General features: G+C 37.8%; 1 protein-coding gene across 2 annotated transcripts in view; it reads left to right on the forward strand.

Annotated features, from left to right (window-relative positions):
- LOC111155416 (armadillo repeat containing 1) overlaps window positions 1–15444 on the forward strand; it is a 25851-nt gene extending 10407 nt beyond the window's left edge. For both annotated transcript variants that reach the window (XM_022515553.1, XM_022515552.1), the window contains exons 3-7: window positions 1727–1818; window positions 5769–5958; window positions 13298–13414; window positions 13500–13574; window positions 14848–15444. In XM_022515553.1, coding sequence (XP_022371261.1) covers window positions 1727–1818; window positions 5769–5958; window positions 13298–13414; window positions 13500–13574; window positions 14848–15039 — 666 coding nt within the window. In that variant the 3' untranslated portion in view covers window positions 15040–15444. The remainder of the gene's footprint in view (window positions 1–1726; window positions 1819–5768; window positions 5959–13297; window positions 13415–13499; window positions 13575–14847) is intronic.
- The last annotated feature ends 4948 nt before the right edge of the window (window positions 15445–20392 follow it).

Below are 20392 nucleotides of genomic sequence, written 5' to 3' on the forward strand. Positions count from 1 at the left end.
TATTTATTTATTTATTTATTTATTTTTAAAATTTTATTTTTTATAAACATATAATATATTTTTATCCCCAGGGGTACAGGTCTGTGAATCGCCAGGTTTACACACTTCACAGCACTCACCATAGCACATACCCTCCCCAATGTCCATAATCCCAGCCCCCCTCTCCCAACCCCCCTCCCCCCCATCAACCCTCACCAGCTCACTTCTTTTAAATAAACCCTGGCGTGATCAAAAAGGCTGCCTTATGAGTAACAAAAGAAACTGCTGTCACTCTGAAAATTACAAGGGCTTTAGGAGTTCTACACCAGGAAATGGGCAAAGACCAAATATTTATTTTTATTAAACTGTACCACCCTAACCTCCCCACCTCTGATCTCTGCATCTGTAACTCAGCAAGACCACTGGGCTCCTTTTGGGTTCCCGCTCCCTGTGCTAGTCTGAACACTGCCTCCAGAGCAGTAAGGTGGGGGCAGTTACAAGGCCTTCCTCATCACTTCTCTTCTCTCAGACGTCACAGTCCTATGCTGCCTCTTGTTCAGTATGTTTAAGACATATTGTCCTGTTTGTTAGTTTTTTGTGGAGGGAGGCAGTTCCCACAGCAGTTAATCCTTTATGGACTGAAATGAAAATCAAAGTTAGGAGAAGTTGTAGAAATTATGGGAGATTATAGACAGAGAGGGGTCTTTGAATTTGTGATTTGGTAGGTGGTACCATTTTCATTGGGAAATGTAGCGTAGAGGACCAAGAGAAAATGTGAAGGTCAGTAGGCTGAGACGGCAGAGTTTTGGGTGATGTAGTTCACAGACCTATCCCTGAGAAGCAGGTGCCAAAGTCTTCGGTAAATGATGAGTGATTAGGAATGAAATCCCTAAAGAATCAGAACGTGAAAGAAATACTTGCAAAATGTACTTTACATTTTTGATCACACGTCAATAAAAAATAAATTTTAAAAAGTGTACTTTACATTTTAAGAAAAAAGCACCATAGAAGTTAAGCTCCCAAAATAGAAATTTGTGTGAGTTTATCTTTTGCTTTTCAGTAAAAAAAGGACATTTTAAAGGTGAAGTGTAAAACTAGAAACAGTTCATTCTGTAAAGGTGGTTGTATGCTTTGCCTCTCTCAGCAGTTTCTTTTAATTAATACGTAAAAAGCGTCTAGGGAAATGGTGGCTACTGGGACTACTCCCTGAAAGTAATAAATAGAATGTGGTTCCTTCTATCTCGGTCAAGGTGAAGTGGCGAAAAGGAAGCTGGAACAACCTAATTTTGACCTTGCAGATAAGTTAGGAGCCATCATTTCAAAGAGCAGATTCAGCCGCTTCAGCTCAAAGGATCATTTCTCCCCTAGGGGACTGCTCTGATTATCACATTTTTTTTTTTTTTTTAAGATTTTTATTTATTTACCTGACAGATCACAAGCAGGCAGAGAGGCAGGCAGAGAGAGAGGAGGAAGCAGGCTCCCCACTGAGCAGAGAGCCCGATGCGGGGCTCGATCCCAGGACTCTAAGATCATGACCCGAGCCGAAGGCAGCGGCTCAACGCACTGAGCCACCCAGGAGCCCCTGATTATCACATTTTAAGAAGAGTTTCTAAACACTTCAAAACCAGTGGATTCTAAAAACAAAAACCTATTTTTCACTCTTTTTTCCTCTTGCAGTAGGTTAGTAACTGGTTTAGTTTTGAATAGTCTGGAGCTGTGAATTAACCTGTCACTGTTTTTGCTGTAGGCTCTTCGGTACTTGGCAGAATGCCGTGCTAACAGAGAAAAGATGAAAGGAGAACTGGGGATGATGTTAAGTCTGCAAAATGTTATACAGAAGTAAGTACAATAAAGGGTGTCTCCTAAGGCAGTAGAAAAATGGATCTTCCTGTTAAATGAATGCTGATTGTCAGTATATCATTTTACTGAAATTTTTATTCTGATATGAAGGCATGCTTTTGTGGGTTGTATGTCCGGAAATGTTCTGATGGTCAGTGTTCTTGGATTATTCTTAAACACTGATATTAATAGTACTTAGGAAAATGCTCAAATTTTATTTAGAATATTGATAAATATGGTACTTATGAATCATATCTTTAAAAAGAGAAAATCCTACCTTGTATGAAGTTCTGTGAGGTATATGTAAATTGATTTGCTAGCAAAGCAACACAAGTTATTAATCACGTTTGAAAGTATGCAGTACTGGGGCGCGCCTGGGTGCCTTAGTCGGTTAAGTGTCTGCCTTTGACTCAGGTCATGATCCCAGGGTACTGGGATCCAGTCCCACTTCAGGCTCCCTGCTCAGTGGAGAGCATGCTTCTCCCTCTCCCTCTGCTGCTCCCCCTGCTTGTGTACACTCTCTCTCTGTCAAATAACTAAAATCTTAAAAAAAAAGTAATATTATAGTACCCTACAAAGTTCTTTTGCTACTTCATTCCTATCTTATTGAAAAGAACCTTTGTTAAATATCATGGCAAAAAAGGGCTTTTGATAAGATTTTCCTGAGCATTATCAAGATATTTCTTAGAGACTTAAGAGCCATTTAATTTGAATTTTAGCAAATGGGTGGTTTTTAATTGTACCTTTCATCTTACTAAGATTTTCATATCCATTGTCTCATTTTGTTACAACTTTTGAAGTAGCTTTGACAGATGACAGTTTTATAGGTAAGAAAAAAGGAACATACAGAGTCAAAGTTACTTATCTGTAGTCCTTGAATTCTCTTGCCCCTGGGATTCCCTGGTTTTGTTCCTTTCTTAGGGTTTGCTGATTTCCTTTTAGAAGGCTAGAAATTGAAGATTAAGTGTTCCAATATTTCTACTGTGTCTGAAAGCAAAAAAGCTGTGCTTTTTGAGGCTTAATCTTAGTTTACTGTGTATTTTGATCTCCTACTAGACTTGACTGCTTTTAAAACTATAATGAGTAGCCATTTAATTAATTAGTTAATTAATTTATGGTTACTTTGTTTATTTAGAGAGAGAGAGTGTGAGAGAGAGCACAAGCAGGCGGAGGGGCAGAGAGAGAGAGAGGGAGAAGCGGACTCCCCATTGAGCAGGGACTGGATCCCGGGACCTGAGCTGAAGGCAGGCACTTAACCAACTGAGCTACCCAGGTGCCCCTAATTTATCTGATTTAAAATAAATTGAGTAATTGTCAACATACCTGTCTTATATTGGCATTCTATATCTTGCCATTTAATCAATGCAGGCACAGGTAGTACGGAGAGGTGTCCCAGTACATGATATACAGATGAGGTAATTTCTAACAACATAGAAGTTGTACCCTTGCTTGTGCCTCCATCCCCCTGCCCAACTGGGTCTTCTTTTTCTCTTTTCTAAGGTTTTTATTCGTTTGTCAGAACACAAGCAAGGGGAGCAGCAGATAGTTGGAGAAGCAGGCTCCCTGCTGAGCAAGGAGCCTAACAGGACTCCATTCCAGGACCCTGGGATCCTGACCTGAACCCTAGGCACATGAGCAGGGGGGAGGGGCAGAGAGAGTGGGAGAAACAGACTTCCCAATGAACAGGATGCCTAATGTGGCCCTGGATCCCAGGATCATGATCTGAGCCGAAGGCAGACACTGAACCGAATGAACCACCCAGGCCCCCAAAACTTGTATTTATTTTAGAAGGCTCTTGGGTGGCATTTCAGAGTCCTCTGCATTCACCTTCAGTTTTTTGCAAGATCTGATGGATACTAGGAAGTCCAGCTGTCTACAACTCCCCGCATCAGCCTCAGCCACAACTAGTTTCTCTGAGCTGCAAGGGTAGGATGTGAAGTCTTGGTTTATAACCCTTCTCCCCACCTCGAAAGAACTCATTAGTTGTAAGGGTCCTGTTGGAAAACCTAATCAAAAATGGCCTCTCTGGCACATCTGGTGCTTTTAGCTTGTGCATAAATTCAGCATGGTAACCCCCACAGCATTCCAGGGCACGAAAGGGTCAAGAACAATAAATAGCTGCTGTAAATGACCACAGGAAAGAAAACTTGCAGTTTCTTTGGCTTGAGCGCTCCCAAAAGTTCTGTACCTCCCAAACACTAACGGTTATATTGTATCAGCGAAGAATCATCTAAACTGACTTACAAGGCAGTGTGCGTTTTTTCTTAGTTTTCTTGGCTTCTGAATGAATTTTATTTTGTTAATCTTACTTTTTTCGGAATCTTTAAAATATTTGTTATGGGGTTAGCTGCCTGGTAAGATAGTACTATGGTCCCTTGATCTTTGATAATGATAAGGTAGAGACTGAGGTTTTTTTCTTGTTTTTATTTGATCAGTTAGGAATAAACAACAGAAAATGTTAACTGCCATCAGTTGTGTTAATTATTCCCTATGAGGTCTTCCTTTGAGGTCAGTTTCACTAGTAAAAATTTGAATTCTAGCTCTTACTTGAGACAAAGACTCTCTTTGCCCTCAGTTTCCTTACTAAAGCCTACAGTGACAGCTTCAAAGTGATTGAGGACCAAATGGGATAATATATGTAGAAAAGCTTTGTATATTTTATAACCTATAAAATATAAGGTTGCATTATTCTTGTTTCTAGTATGCTTTAGTGCTGTGTAGTTAACTATTTTTAACTGGCATATTAGCTCTGTTGGAAACAGTGAAAGGTTTAAGCATGGATGCTTCTATAGGGCTATTTTATTCGTATGATGAACTTAAGATTGTTTATTCTTTTAACACATAGATGCTGAAGTTGAAAATATGTTGTACAGATTATTTAAGTATAAGAAATTAGATGAAAAACCTACTGTTGCTCTTTTAAAATATACTTTAAATTTGAACTTCAAAGACTTAGAGCAAGTTTTAGAGGTCCCGTAGATTAAACCTGTAAATCAGTTTTTTAGTTTGGTTGGCTAAGGTTGTAGTATACATGTGTATGTGTGAGTGTATATATATGTAAGTGAGAGAGACATCTATAGAATAGTAGACTTTTTTTTTTTTTTTTTTGAAAATGTTATTTATTTATTAGAGCACAAGCGGGGGGGAAGGGCAGAGGCTTGGGAGAAGCAGGCTTCCTGCTGAGCAGGGAGCCCCATGAGGGACTTGATCCCAGGACCCTGAGATCATGACCTGAGCCGAAGGCAGCGGCTTAACCCACTGAGCCACCCAGGCGCCCTATTGAAGTAACTCTTAACATGAATGATCCTCTCCTGATTTGTTTTCTCCCTTTGGATTTTTATGTTTTATACCTTCTGAAGGAAAGGGTACTTTCAAATTACGTTAGTATGAATTCAGGGATGGGTTTTATCTTGATTCTTTTAGTTGATTGTTGAATTAATGATTTTGATTAAATATGCTGTTACACGGTTATAGTGATAAGTTTGGAATCTCAGTGAACCACAGATTTAAAATGAAATTAGAAGACCCTGGGGCACCTGGGTGCCTCAGTCCATTAAGTGTCACATTCTTGGTTTCAGCTCAGGTTCTTGGATTGAGCCCTGTGTTGGGCTCAACACTCAGCCAGGAGTCTGCTGGAGATTCTTTAAAACCCCTCCCTCTCCCTCTCCTCTGTTCCTCCTCACCCCCACTGCCCCATGCACATGTGCACATGCTCTCTCTGTATGTAATACATAAAATCTTAAAAAAAAAAATGACATGAAATTAGAAGACCTTTTGAGCAGCTAGGTGCTTTTTCTATGTTGTTGGGTATTCTAGGATTCACTGGAATTTCCTTTCAGTTGAACAAAGCATCAGAATGAAGAAAACAAGGCTCTGCAAAGTCAAGGGATAAAATTACAGAATCAATAGAAGTGACAAGACAAATTAATTTGTGTGTGTTTCTTTTCAAGGACTACGACTCCAGGAGAAACAAAACTGCTGGCTTCTGAAATTTATGACATTCTTCAGTCTTCCAATATGGCAGATGGTGATAGTTTCAATGAAATGAATTCACGTAGAAGGAAAGCTCAGTTTTTTCTGGGAACTACAAACAAACGTGCCAAAACAGTGGTTTTGCACATAGATGGTCTTGATGATACGGTAAGACTTTTATAAACACTTGGTTTATAAGATGGGGTGGGAAAGCGGTGGATCCACCTTCTGACGTATCAGGAGGTCAGTAGTAACCTAAGGCTATATCACAGTGCCTGTCTCATTTACTTATCTCATCATGTAGGCATTTTATTACCTCACATCATCACAAGAGGAGGGGTAAGTATAGTACGATAAGGTATTTAGAGAGAAGGGCGCCTGGGTGGCTCAGTGGGTTGCCTCTGCTTTCTGGCTCCGGTCATGATCACAGGGTCCTGGGATAGAACCTTGCATCCGGCTCTGCTGGGTGGGGAGCCTGCTTCCTCCCCACCCCCTACTATGCCTCTCTGCCTACTTGTGATCTCTCTCTGTCAAATAAGTAAATAAAATCTTAAAAAAAAAGATTTTTTTTTTTTTAAGATTTTTTATTTTTATTTATTTGACAGAGAGAAATCACAAGTAGGCAGAGAGGCAGGCAGAGAGAGAGAGAGAGGAGGAAGCAGGCTCTCCGCTGAGCAGAAAGCCCGATGCGGGACTTTATCCCAGGACCCTGAGATCATGACCTGAGCCGAAGGCAGAGGCTTAACCCACTGAGCCACCCAGGTGCCCAAAAAAAAAAAGATATTTAGAGAGAAAGATCACATTCATGTAACTTACTATAATGTATTGTTATATTTTATTTTGGTAATCATTATTATTAATCTCTTACTGAGCCTAATTTATAAATAAACTTACCATATGTATGTATAGGAAGAAAACATAGTCTGTATAGGTTTTGGTACTTTCTGCAGTTTTGGGCATCCCCTGGGGGGGTCTTAGAATGGATCTCCCATGTATAAGATGGAGAAGAGGGACTACTGTAAATAGTTTCTTGAGTGACATTTGCCAGCAGTCTTGAAGAATAAGTCCCACGGGGCCATTTTGTCTTAAAGGTGTCGGTTAATCAGAGGACATAACAATTTTAAATATTTATGTACTCAAATAGCACTAACAGCCAACTGAATCTATATCTATGGGAACACACTGTCCAGCAACAAGATAATATTGTTTCCACATACACGTAGAATATTTACCAAGGTAGACCTTATTGTGGGCCATCAAAACAAGTATTAATAAATTTAAAAGACTTATGCAAAGTATGTTCTCTTAGCACAAGGAAAAACAAATTAGAAATCAGAAACGGTTATTTGGAAACCAACCAAATATTTTGGAGACTAAATAATAGATTTCTAAAATAATCCACGAGTCAATGAAGAAATCAAGAGATTATAAAGCATTTTAAACTGAACAAAAATGAAAATGTAATATCAAAATTTGTGGGACGCCGGTAAAACAAATAATTAGAAGGTAATTCAATAGCACCAAATGCCTAAATATTTATATACAAGAAAGAAAAGTTCTCAGTGACTTAAGCTTCTATCTTAAGAAACTAGAAAAAGAAGAAGAAATTAAGTCCAAAGCAGAAGAAACAAAACAAATCAGTGCAATGAAAAGCAATAGAGAAAGAACAATGAAATCAAAAGCTGATTCTTTGACATAATCAATAAAATTGATTAACTTGTAGCCAAATAGATGAAGAATAAAAGAGAAGTCACAAATTATCAATACCAGAAATAAGAGAAAGAAAACATTGTTATTTAATGTCAGTGGTATTAAATACATTCCTAATGTTGTGTAACCTTCACCTCTATACTGCTTATGAATGTACAGTTTTTTTATCTTGTAAAACCTAAAGCTCCATACTCATTACACAGTAACTCCCCTTTCATCCTTCCCCCCAGCCCCTGGCAACCACTATTTCACTTTCTGTCTCTATGATTTCAAAAAATTAGTCTCTTTTAAGATGTTTTAAAATAAAAAGTATTTTCTGTCCACCTACATTTTTGCCATTTCCAGGGCTCTTAATTCTTTTGTGTAGATTCTGGATTTTCATCTGATTTCATTTTCCTTCTGTTAACATTTTTTACAGTAGAACAGGTCTGCTGGCAATGAATTCTTTCAGGTTTTTTTTTAATTAATTTATTTTTTTTTAAAGACTTTTTTTTTTTTTTAAAGATTTTATTTATTTATTTGTCAGAGAGAGAGAGAGAGTGAGCACAGGCAGACAGAGTGGCAGAGGGAGAAGCAGGCTCCCTGCAGAGCAAGGAGCCTGATGCGGGACTCAATCCCAGGACTCTGGGATCATGACCTGAGCCGAAGGCAGCCGCTTAACCAACTGAGCCACCCAGGCATCCCATGGTTTTTTTTTTTTTTTTTTTTTTTTTAATTGAAATAGAATTGACATACTATAAATACACCATTTTGGAGTGTTCAATTCCGTGCTTCTGGTATATTTATGGGGTTGTGCAGCCATCACCATAGTCTAATTCCAGAACATTTCATTACTCCAAAAGGAAGCCTCGTACCCATTAGCAGTCACTACTCCCATCCCCCGATAATCCCTAATTTACTTTCTGTGTCCATGGATTTGCCTTCTCTGGACATTTTATATAAATGGAATCATAGGCTGTGTGACCTTTCATGCCTGGTTTTCACTTCAGCATAATGTTTCCAGGGTTCATCCCTATTGTAGCATGTATTGTCCATCTTTCCTCTTTGTAATATTCCATTGTATGGATGTACTATATTTTGTTTATTCATTCTTCAGTTGATGGATATTTGGGCTGTTTCCACTTTTTGGCTGTTATTAATAATTCTGCTGCGAACATTGGTGTATAAGTTTCGTGTGGATTTATGTCCTCATTTCTCTTGGAATTGTTCCTGGGGTAGAGTTGCTAGGATGATACATTAACCTTGTTTAGCTTTTGACCAACTTCCAGAGTGTTTTCTACAGAGTCTGCGCCATTTTACATTCTCATCAGCAACATATGAGGGGTCACTTTCTCCATCTCTTTCTTGTCGGCATATATTTCTTTTGTTGTTTAGTAGCGGCCCTAGTGGATGTGTGTGAAGTAGTATCTTATTGTGGGCTTTTGTTTGCTGCTGTTTTTTTTGTTTTTTTTGTTTGTTTGTTTCTATTTTGTCGTGGCTTTGATATGGATTTCCTAGTGATTAATGATGTTGAGTATCTTTACATGCGCTTATTGGCCATTTTTCAGTGGTTGATGTAGTGTTTATTGTATGTATCTTTAATTTATCACGTATTTTCTCTTTTGGAGAAATGCCTATTGTCTATTTTTAAAGTGTTTATTTGTCTTTTCATTCTTGAGATGAATACTAATATCATGTATTACACTGCTGGTTTTCATTTTTTTTTTTTTTTTAAGATTTTATTTATTTGTCAGAGAGAGAGAGCACAAGCAGGGGGAGCGGCAGGCAGAGGGAGAAGCAGGCTCCATGCGGCACTCGATCCCAGGGTTCTGGGATCATGACCTGAGCCGAAGGCAGACACTTAACAGACTGAGCCACCCAGGCGTCCTGGTGATTTTCATATTCTGAATCAACCTTTCACTCCTAGGATAAATCCCAGTCGGTCATGCTATATAATCTTTTTAATATGCTGCTGGATTCAGCTTGCTGGGATTTTGTTGAGGTATTTTATGTGTGTATTCCTACAAGGTATTTTATAGTTTTATTTACAGTTTTCTTTCATGTGGTATCTTTTTCTGGTTTTGGTATCAGGGTAATAACTGACTACATAAAATGAACTGCAAAGTGTCTGGATGAGTTTGTGGAAGACTGGTGTTGATTATTCCATAAACATTTGATAGAGTTAACCAGTGAAACTGTTTGGTCCAGAGCTTTCTTTGTGTGATATTTTCTGGTTTTAATTTAATCTCCTTACTTATTACAGGTCTATTTTTCCTTCCTGGAGTCAGTTTTGATAATTTTATTTTTCTAGGAATTTGTCCATTTCATTGAGATTATCTAAGGTGTTGGCATAATGTATTGTTGATAGTATTTGCTTATAATCCTTTTGTTTCAGATTATTTTTTTAAAGATTTTATTTATTTATTTGACAGACAGAGATCATAAGTAGGCAGAGAAGCAGACAGAGAGATGGTGGGGAAGCAGTCTCACTGCTGAGCAGAGAGCCTGCTGCAGGGCTCGATCCGAGAACCCTGAGATCATGACGTGAGCCAAAAGCAGAGGCTTAACCCACTAAGCCACCCAGGCACCTGTTTTAGTCAGATTTGCCTTAATGTCCTTTTATTCCTGATTTTAGTAATTTGAGTCTTCCTTTTCTGTTTTTCTTAGTTTAGCTAAAAGGATTCTCAGTTTTTTGGTTTGTTTTTTTTTTTTTTAAGGATTTATTTATTTATTTGATAGAGAGATCACAGATAGGCAGAGCGCAGGCAGAGAGAGTGGAGGAAGCAGGCTCCCTACGGAGCTGAGAGCCCGATGTGGGGCTAATCCCAGGACCCTGGGATCATGACCTGAGCCGAAGGCAGAGGCTTAACCCACTGAGCCACCCAGGCGCCCCCACAAAGGATTATCAGTTTTGTTGATCTTTTCAAAGAACCAACTTTTTAGTTTTAATTTTTTTTTCTATTTTTTCCCTACCATAATCTTTATTATTTCCTATCCTCTGCTTTCTCTGGGCTTTCTTAAATTAGAAATTAAGGTTCTGACTTGAGATTTTCTTCTGTTTTAATGTAGTTATTATAGCTTATAAATTTTTGTTTAACCACTGCTTTCTCTGTATGCATCAGATTTGGTATGTGGTGTTTTCATTTTATTTCTCTCAAAGTATTTTCTTATTTTTCTTGTGATTCCTTTGACTCATTGGTTCTTATTTAGGAGTTTGTTTTATTTCCATATATTTCTGAATTTTCCAAATTTCCTTCTGTTATTAATTTCTAATCTCATTTCATGTGATTTGACAACATTGGATGATTTCAGTCCTTTTCAGTATATACAGGCTTCTTTCATGGCCTACCAGGGTCTATCCTGGAGAATGTTCCACATGTCCCTGAGAATCTGCACACTGTTGTTTGGAGTATCATAAGTGTTGAAATCTGTTGAATTCTGTTGCTTTATGCTGTTGTTTAAGTCTTATTTTCCTTGCTCATTTTCTGTCTACCTAGTCTGTTCATTTTTGAAAGTCAGATATTGAAGTCTCTAACTCCTTTGTATGTCTGCGGGAGTCCTTTTTTTTTTTTTGGAAAGATTATTTTCAGTGGGTGTGAAAGTCTAAGTGACAGAATTTTTTTTTTCTTTTTCTTTTTTCTTTCCTTTTTTTTGAACACCACACTTTAAGACATTGCTCCACTGTCGTCTTCCTTGCATTGTTTCTATTCGGGATTCTAGTTTTCTTATTTGTGTTCTTCTCTATGTAATACATCTTATTTTTCTCACTCTGCTTACTTCTAAGAGTTTCTCTTTCATCACTGCTTTTGATCTGTTTGTTTATAATGTTCCTTGGTATAATTTTCTTCATGTTTATTCAGCTTCTTGGATCTCTGGGTTTATCGTATACAGCAAATTTGGACAATTTTTTTCTATTATTTCTTCAAATATTGTTTCTGTCCCCCTTCCCCTTGGTCTTTCAGAGATTCCTATTATACATATTCAGCCATGTGAAGTCTCACAGCTTGCTGATATTCTACTCATTTTTTTTCTTTTTTCTTCAGTTCTTCCCCTCTCCTTTCATTTTAGTTTCTGTTGATATTTGCTAAATTTTTCCTTTGCAAGTGTTTAACTTCCTGTTAATCTCATTCACTGTGTTTTTTTTTTTCTTTACCATTGACACTTTTATTTTATTATTTATTTTATTTTTTTTATTTTAAGTAGGTTCCATGCCCAATGTGGGGCTTGAACTCATGACCCTAAAATCAGGAGTTACATGCTTTGCAGCGAGGCGCCCCTTATTTTATTTCTAGAAGTTTGATTTGGGTTTTTTTTTATATCTCCTTAACATGTTTATTTATACTTTATCTATTTGAACTTACGGAAGATGGTTGGAATAATTTTAATCTCCTTATTAATTTAATCATCTGTGTTTTTTTGAGTCTATTTTTATAGATTGATTTTGTAATTATAGATTGGCTTTTAAGAGCCTGATACTTAACAGACTGAGTCACCCAGGCACCCCTGTAGTTACTTTTCAATCCATTTTTGCTTTGGATTCCATGTTTGAGACTTGATACCCAAGTGGATATGTCTGATAGCAAATGAAAATAAAGTCCTCTTGGAGATACACACCTGTGTTCTCCATGGTCATAATGGTTGAAGTGATGGGAATAGTCTGCTGAGAGATGAAGTTGAAAAAAAATCACTTAGTTTTGGGCACTGGACCTTGGTGACAAGATGAGACAGATAGAATAACTAGTGGTCTAAGTAATGTGTTACTAGGAATCAAACATTGAAAGGGGTATGTTTTATTGTGTTGTCAGTGGAAAATGACAACTTAAGAGAGGGTATTAGCCCTTGAGAATGCAGTGGTAACCATTGAGAATGCAATAAATGAAGGAGGTGGTGATATTTATAAAATACCAAGTGCTTTAAAAAGTAGTGAGTCATACACTGAACACTAATCCTAACATCAGTCTATCAGAATTATCCTCAGAGACTTTTAAGTTAGAGCACAGGTCAGCAAACCTTTTCTTTAAAGGGCCAGATAGTAAATATTTTAGGTTTTGCAGGGCATATGGTCTTTCTTAAATCTGTTAACTCTGCTATAGTATGACATTAGCCTCAGACTAATGTCAAATGCCTGCATCTGTGTTCCAGAAAAAACAGTTTGTAGACTATAGTATGCTCACCCTTAAGCTAGAAGAACCTCTGCTTTTCAGCAGTTTTTATATATATTATTCTGTATTATTATTTTAGTAATATGTAGTCTGTATTATTTCTGTATTATTATTTTGCATTAAGGTTTAAATTAATATTGGCTAACTGCTTTCTTTTTTTTTTTTTTAATTTATTTGACGGAGAGAGAGATCACAAGAGAGGCAGGCGAGGGGGGAGGGGGATTAGGCCCCCCGCTGAGCAGAGAGCCCGATGTGGGGCTTGATCCCAGGACCCCGAGATCATGACCCGAGCTGAAGGCAGAGGGTTAACCCACTGAGCCACCCAGACGCCCCTGGCTAACTTATTTCTGATAAAAATTATTAAAACTAAGTATTGGTAATGAAGTTTGAAAAAAAAAATCCAGCGGGAATTATTAGTCTGTTGATCTTATAAAATTTAATAAACTTGACTGAATACCACCCCAGTATGCCCTCAAGAATGAGTCCGTAGAACTGAAATAGGGATTTTTGCTACCCGTCCTCACTCCTCTGTGGCCCCCCATGATGACTAATTCTGTGTGGTTTGAGTTGATCTGTTTCTTTTTATTATTTTGCCAAATTTTTAAAATATTTTGCCAATTTTAATAATATTTTGTTTTTGTTTTTTACCTTTTCAGTCTCGGAGAAATCTCTGTGAAGAGGCTTTGTTAAAAATTAAAGGTGTTATTAGCTTTACTTTTCAAATGGCTGTTCAAAGATGTGTGGTGCGGATCCGTTCAGATTTGAAAGCTGAGGTTAGTATTTTAAATGGCTGAATATCCTTGAGGTTATAAGTAAACAAATCATTGTTCAAAATTGTTCCTTTTAATCCTGGCCTAGGCTTTGGCATCAGCAATAGCATCGACCAAGGTTATGAAGGCTCAGCAAGTTGTGAAAAGTGAAAGTGGCGAAGAGGTAAATACTTTTAGTTTTCTTTATACCTAACTGACTCCTAATTATTCTTTATGGCTAGCAGATTGTTAGTATTTTCAGGCTGTAGTTGCCAAATATACAGGAGTGTGATTGGGTCAGATTATCTTAATGTTTCTTGGCTAACAGTTAACCCTTTTAGAAATAGAAGTCTTTCGTGGATTTCAAAGTCTGTTCTTATATTTTGTGGGTTTCAGAGTGTCTTTATCTCAGTGGAGACATCTTCCTAATTTTATATGGAAGTAAAGGTTATCTAGTTTCCTTACATTGGTTTTTTTTGTTGTTTTTTTTTTTTTTTAAAGATTCCATCCATCTATTTGACAGACAGAGATCACAGGCAGGCAGAGAAGCAGGCAGAGAGAGAGGAGGAAGCAGGCCCCCCGCTGAGCAGAGAGCCCAATGCGGGGCTCAGTCCCAGGACCCTGGGATCATGACCTGAGCCGAAGGCAGAGGCTTTAACCCACTGAGCCACCCAGGCGCCCCCTTACATTGGTTTTTATTTTTTATTTTTATTAGTATTTTTAAAAAGATTTTATTTATTTATTTGACAGACAGAGATCACAAGAAGGCAGAGAGGCAGGCAGAGAGAGAGGGGGAAGCAGGCTCCCCGCCAAGCAGAGAGCCTGATGCGGGGTTCTGCGATCATGACCTGAGCACCTGAGCACCTGAAGGCAGAGGCTTAACCCACTGAGCCACCCCGGGCCCCTTACATTGTTTGTTTTTGTTTTTGTTTGTTTTTCTTACATTGGTTTTTAAATACTGTCTTTCTAACCTTAGTTTTGCTAATGTAAAAAATAAAGTAAGTAAAAGTAATGTAAAAAATAATGTAAGAAATAAAGGTCACCATGGATAGGTAAATATAGTGAAAATCTTAGCCTCTTGCTACTTTTGCCACTAGGGAAAACAAATCTGCATTTCTTTAGGGTATTTGTCTTCCCATAGAAAGGAGATTTAGTGGTCCTTCAGGGGCCCTAGGTAGCCAGATAACTTGCTTTTGTTTTCTTTAAATAGGTAAGAATTGCACGTTTATTCCTGGAGCCCCAGGAGAAAAGCATCTTAATTTTCCTGTATATTTCTGCTTTTCTGTGCTCAGCATTTGGGCCTACCTTTATGTAAGAGGAAGATTTAAAGGAATATAACCCCTGAGAATAAACACGGTGATTGGAATGAGTAGTAAAGTTGACCTTTAACTTAAGACGTATATATCTTTGTCAGTTAGGATGATTTGGTAGTAACTCTTAACATGTTTCTGTATCAGATGCTGGTCCCATTCCAAGATACGCCTGTGGAAGTCGAACAGAACACAGAACTGCCAGACTACCTGCCTGAGGATGAGAGTCCCACAAAGGAACAAGACAAAGCAGTGTCCCGGGTCGGCTCACACCCAGAGGGTGGAGCCAGCTGGCTCAGCACAGCTGCAAACTTTTTATCCAGATCATTTTACTGGTGACTTCACTTTGGGTCTCTAGGACTGTGTGAACCAACAAGGGGCCAGTTTTCCATTGTTGTGAACTGTCAAGTGCAATTTGCAATAAGTTATCATGAAAAGTTTTTAGATTACATGATTGCGTATGCTGCATTTTACATTTTATTGGACATTTTGCCCCACTCAGTGGTAAAAAGGACAGAGGCTACAGGTGGATATCTTTGTTGATGAAGGTATTTTGGTTTTGTTTTCCTTTATTTGCCTCACTTTTTAAAAAAAAAAAAAATGGGTCCACTGTTAAACCAAACATATATATGTGTGCAGCTTTACATTTTATTTTACGTGAAGCACATGATTAGGAAAACTCATTTTCTCCTCAAGCCTCAGGACCTATCTGAAGAGAAGCTTATTTTTTTTTTTTTTTTTTTTTTTAGCTCAAGTTGTGCATGAATTACTGAACATTTTTCTCTGCTTTTCTTCATGAAAGATACTTGCTTTGGTATTCTTCACTGAAATTGAAAACCTTCCTCATTATCTCCCTTTTGTGCCTTTTTTATTTTGCCAACCATGTTTATAGGAAGAACATTACTATAGAGACATTTTGTGAATTAAAATATATCCATGTGAACATAGTAGTCCCTAAAACCACAAGTCTACAAAAACTTTGCAATCTTACTTGTTGTAATTTTAATAAGATCAACACAAAATCAGCCGAGAAGAAGGAAATGTGTATATTAGCAAAGTACTGTTGGAAACTATTTGAATGTGATCAGCTGTGGTTCCAGTTGACTATTGTTCAGTTTGGTTTATATCAGCTCTTAAGAGTTCGTCCAGCATAATACTGGAAGCAGCTGTAGATGGTCTCTAGGCCTTACTTTGTGGTCATATACTGTCCCTCGCTAGGTTAAAAAATAGTAAAGAACTGACAAACTTGAAAAAAGAAAACAACAATTGAATGCCTATAATGCCATAGTGCCATTTGGTAGAGTCTAACCTTAAAACATGAATTGCTTGGCATCTGCCTATTCAGTAGGCATTTCCTTGTATTGCCTTTTGTGAATTTTTTACGAACATGCAGTTGTACTGAATGAAAAAAAAAAAAGACTCAAATTATTGCTTATAAAGAAATAAAGCCAGCATTGGTCCACTTAATCTTGTTCTCATGTCCAGCCAGAAAAAAAGAACTTCAGTGAAGGTAAGATAAATAAATATAAATATACATACATATATATTTTTTTGGTAGATAAGAGCTAATTACATATATGTAATGCTTTATTAAATTTCTGAAATATTTGGCAACTAAAATTTTCAAAATCCAACTAAATCCAGATAAATTTTAGTGCTAATCTGATTAAGAAACTAATATGGAGAATTTGACATTCTTTTTCATCATCATTTAGAGCTGCTATTTTATTGCTTGTGGAGAATGTGAAGTGAATATTGGACCCTGGAGGGTTTCCTTGCATTTTCATCGCTTCTCTTTTAGAGAAAATTAAAAGCATCCAGTGTCACTGGAAAAAAAAAAAATTATTGTAAAATACTTCACCAACAAGAATCTCGAGTTCCCGACCTTCTGGAGGGAGGGGTAGTGAGGGGATTGGGAATGCTAGTTTTCACGTGTCTAGGCTCTGATTCAGATGACACGCACAACTGAAAGTAGAAGCTTTCCAGGCATGTATTGCTTTAAATGTGTAATCCAACTTGCTGCCAGAACCAGACGTGTTGAAAATGGAAACAAAACCACCTCCTTTCGATAGCCATTAAAACAAAGTTTACTGTTTAACAAGTTTGTATTTGATTTTGCATCGCCACACATCTGCCTATTTAAAAAACGACATCTCTTTGGTAGTAATGGTTCAGTACAAGTAGGTATTACAGCTTGATGTCTGTGTGTTCTAATTCTAAGTGTTCTTTTATTTCAGGTCTTATAGAGCAGTTAAGGCAACTGTAACAGCATTTTTTGAAATATATTATAAAATAATAAAAGGTAACATAATTAAAATTGAATGGATATTGCATTTTTGTGGTATAAGCATTATTGATTACTCCTGAGCCTGTTTGTATCCACAGTGCCTGGCACCTTCTCCCGGCTCTCTGCAGGTGCCTTACCCAGCTCATTCCCATGCATCTTCCCTTCATTTCCTTCCCGCACCACACCTGCCTCTCCCTGGGTTTGGATCAGCTTCTCCGGTACATATACTCATTGTAGCATGTATCGTATTAGATTGAAATTAGATTTACCAGCGTTCCCTCCTGGCTTAGCTCTCTGAGAACCTAGAGAGTCTGTAGCTGTTAACTGGCTAGTAGTAACTGAACAAATACTTTTTTAGGAGGATGAACAAAGAATTTTTCTTGGATCAGTAAAAATAAATGACAGGTACTTGTTAACTTGTTGGGCGACTAGGGAAAATGTCAGGTTGCATTATTTTAATTTTTTCTGGCATGTTTGTTTCTGACTTACTGGTATTTAGCAAGTTTCTTCATTTGCTTTGTCGTTTGGTTTTTATTTTTCAGAAAAGTGGGAGAGGAGCATAATACTTGCTCTGTTGAATGAAGTTAAGGTTCGCTTATAATATCGTGATTCTTATAGAATTGTTATAGGAGAAATTTATTTATTTATTGTTTCAATGTCCTGTTTTATAACTTACTAGCTATTTAATTTTAGGTAATAGTGTAGTCTCTGAGGTTTTTCTTCATTAATGGGATGGAGATAATTCTTCTACTTTATGGGATCATTATTTGAATCCGATGAGATCATCACAAGTAACTTGAAACTAAAATCTTCTAAGTTTAAGATGGAATTACTCTTACTGGAAGTTTGACACGATTCTATTCTTGTGCTCGATTCCAAGTGAGACACTATACCTTTGTAAACACACATTATCTGGCTCCTCAACTTTCTCTATCCAGTTAAGGGTATTTTTTTGAGGGTTAATTCACAGGTATTTGATTTTTATCTGAATGTCCCTTGACAAATTCATCTATTGTCAGGATTTTAGTTACCCTTGTGTCAATAATTTCTAAATCTCCACCTACTGTCATCTTTGATAGATCCCCTTCCCTTCACCATACCTATCAGATACAAAGTCTGTGAATCTTTCTCTTAGAACCAAGCTCATGGTCGGCATGCAGTGGACTTGAAAACTAAATCTGTCAGCACCATGCTAAGTCCTTTACAAATATTTAGTCCTTTAACCCTTAACAACCATAGGTAGGTACTTTTGTGTCTGTATTTTACAGATGGGGAAAATGAGGCAGAGAAATAGTAAGTAGCTCATTAGTCCCAGGTGACAGAGCTAATAAATGGTGAAGCCAGCACTCCAACCCAGGCAGTCTGGCTCCCAAGTCTCCAAGGAGGCCTGCGTCTTAGGTCCTGCTGCTGTGCCTTCCTGGTTCTACTACCACCATTCCTATCCAGACCCTCGTGCCTGAATCTTGTCAAGTGACATAACTCAGGGGTCTCTTAGCAATCAGAAACTGTCTGGACACCAAAAAAGTCTGGTATATGAGAGAAGTGAGTCTGGTTAGGCCACAACAAAGGAAAACACGTAGAGCCGCTGGCCCGTTAAAAGAGGGAAACCCATGTTTGCTGCTTGTATTGTGGACTTTTAACAATGTGGAGCTTCTGGACGTTGCGGCTGTTCCAGACCCTTAAAATACTACCTGTGCCACAGACAACACCTCTGGGCCAGAAATTGGCTACTTTAATTTCCAGAGTGGCTACATTCTAATTTATCAGATTAATTTTTTTTTTTTTAACAGATTAATCTTAATAGTATTTCTGTCATTTTCTGCTGTGATGTCAGTAGAGGACTCTGGCTAGTTTGACTGCTTTGTGTAGCACCAAAAATGTCATGAGAGTTTAGCTTCCAATGAAGTCCTTCATACATTCTATAGTATAATTACAGACTTTCTCTATGGGAGGCACGGTTGTTTATCTGTTAGGAAATGTCTGCTTTATTTAGTCTTGTCCATTTTTTTATAACTGAAATATTTTGTATTCATCCTACACTCTAGATCTTTGCTCATACTCTTCTGATTTGGAATTTCCTCCTTTGTACTATTTCTCCTTTAAAAGGCTTCATTATGGGGCGCCTGGGTGGCTCAGTGGGTTAAGCCTCTGCCTTCGGCTCAGGTCATGATCTCAGGGTCCTGGGATCGAGCCCCACATCAGGCTCTCTGCTCAGCAGGGAGCCTTCCCCCCTTTCTCTCTGTCTGCCTCTCTGACTACTTATGATCTCTCTCTCTCTCTGTCAAATAAATAAATAAAATATTAAAAAAAAAAAAAAGGCTTCATTATGGGGCACCTGGTGGCTCAGTGGGTTAAGCCTCTGCCTTCGGCTCAGGTCATGATCCCAGGGTCCTGGAATCCAGCCCTGCATTGGGCTCCCAGCTCAGCAGAGAGCTTCCTCCTCCCCCTGCTCTTGTGCTCTTGATTGGTGTGCTCTCTCTCTCTCTCTCTCTCTCTCACTCAAATAAATAAGGATCTTTTTAAAAAATTTTTTTAAATAAAAAAATGAAATATTTTATTACAGGGGTGCCTGGGTGGCCCAGTGGTTAAACCTCTGCCTTCGGCTCAGGTCATGATCCCAGCGTCCTGGAATCAAGTCCTGCATGGGGCTCCTTGCTCAGCAGGGAGCCTGCTTCTCCCTCTACTGCTGCCACCGCCCTTGCTCGTGTTCTCTCTTCCTCTGTCAAATAAGTAAGATCCTTTAAAAAAATACCTTATTATGAAAATAAGCTCAGTATATTATAGAGATGAATAAAGAAAACAAGTCCTGTTATCCTACAACATAAACAATATCAGTAACTAAACATTTTGATTTATTCTCATTTGTTTTAATTTGTTTCAGTTGGTAAGAAGTGTGCATTTAAATTTTCTTTTCCTTTTCTTTTTTTTTTTTTTTTTAAAGGTAAGCTCTACACCCAGCATGGGGCTTAAACTTATAACTCTTGAGATCAAGAGTCACAGATTCTACTGAGGAGCCAGCCAGGTACCCCTACACTTTAAATTTTTTAAGTGTTCAAAATAAGTATACAGTGAAAAGTGACTTTATCTTTGAACTACCAAACCTGGTTTTCCTAACCAGGGATAGCCATTGTTACTAATTTTGTGTGCCCATCAAGAATATTCTATAAATTTACCAACTTTTTCAAATTTTCTCCCCATATATGGGAATAAAATGCCTGGCACCTTAATTTTTTCACTTAAAGTGTATCTTAGAAATTATTCTATATCCTTGTACAGAGCAGCTTCCCCCTACTCAGCTTCAGAGTATTAAATTAATGTTCCACCATTTATTTAGCCAGTGTTTTGACTGTAGTCATTTGCTATTACAAATAGTGCTATTAGTATGTCTGTAGAGTAGATTTCTAG

This window comes from Enhydra lutris, unplaced genomic scaffold (genome assembly GCF_002288905.1).
Source record: "Enhydra lutris kenyoni isolate GAN:26980312 unplaced genomic scaffold, ASM228890v2 scaffoldscaffold41, whole genome shotgun sequence".
In the NCBI taxonomy this organism is placed as follows: Eukaryota; Metazoa; Chordata; class Mammalia; order Carnivora; family Mustelidae; genus Enhydra; species Enhydra lutris.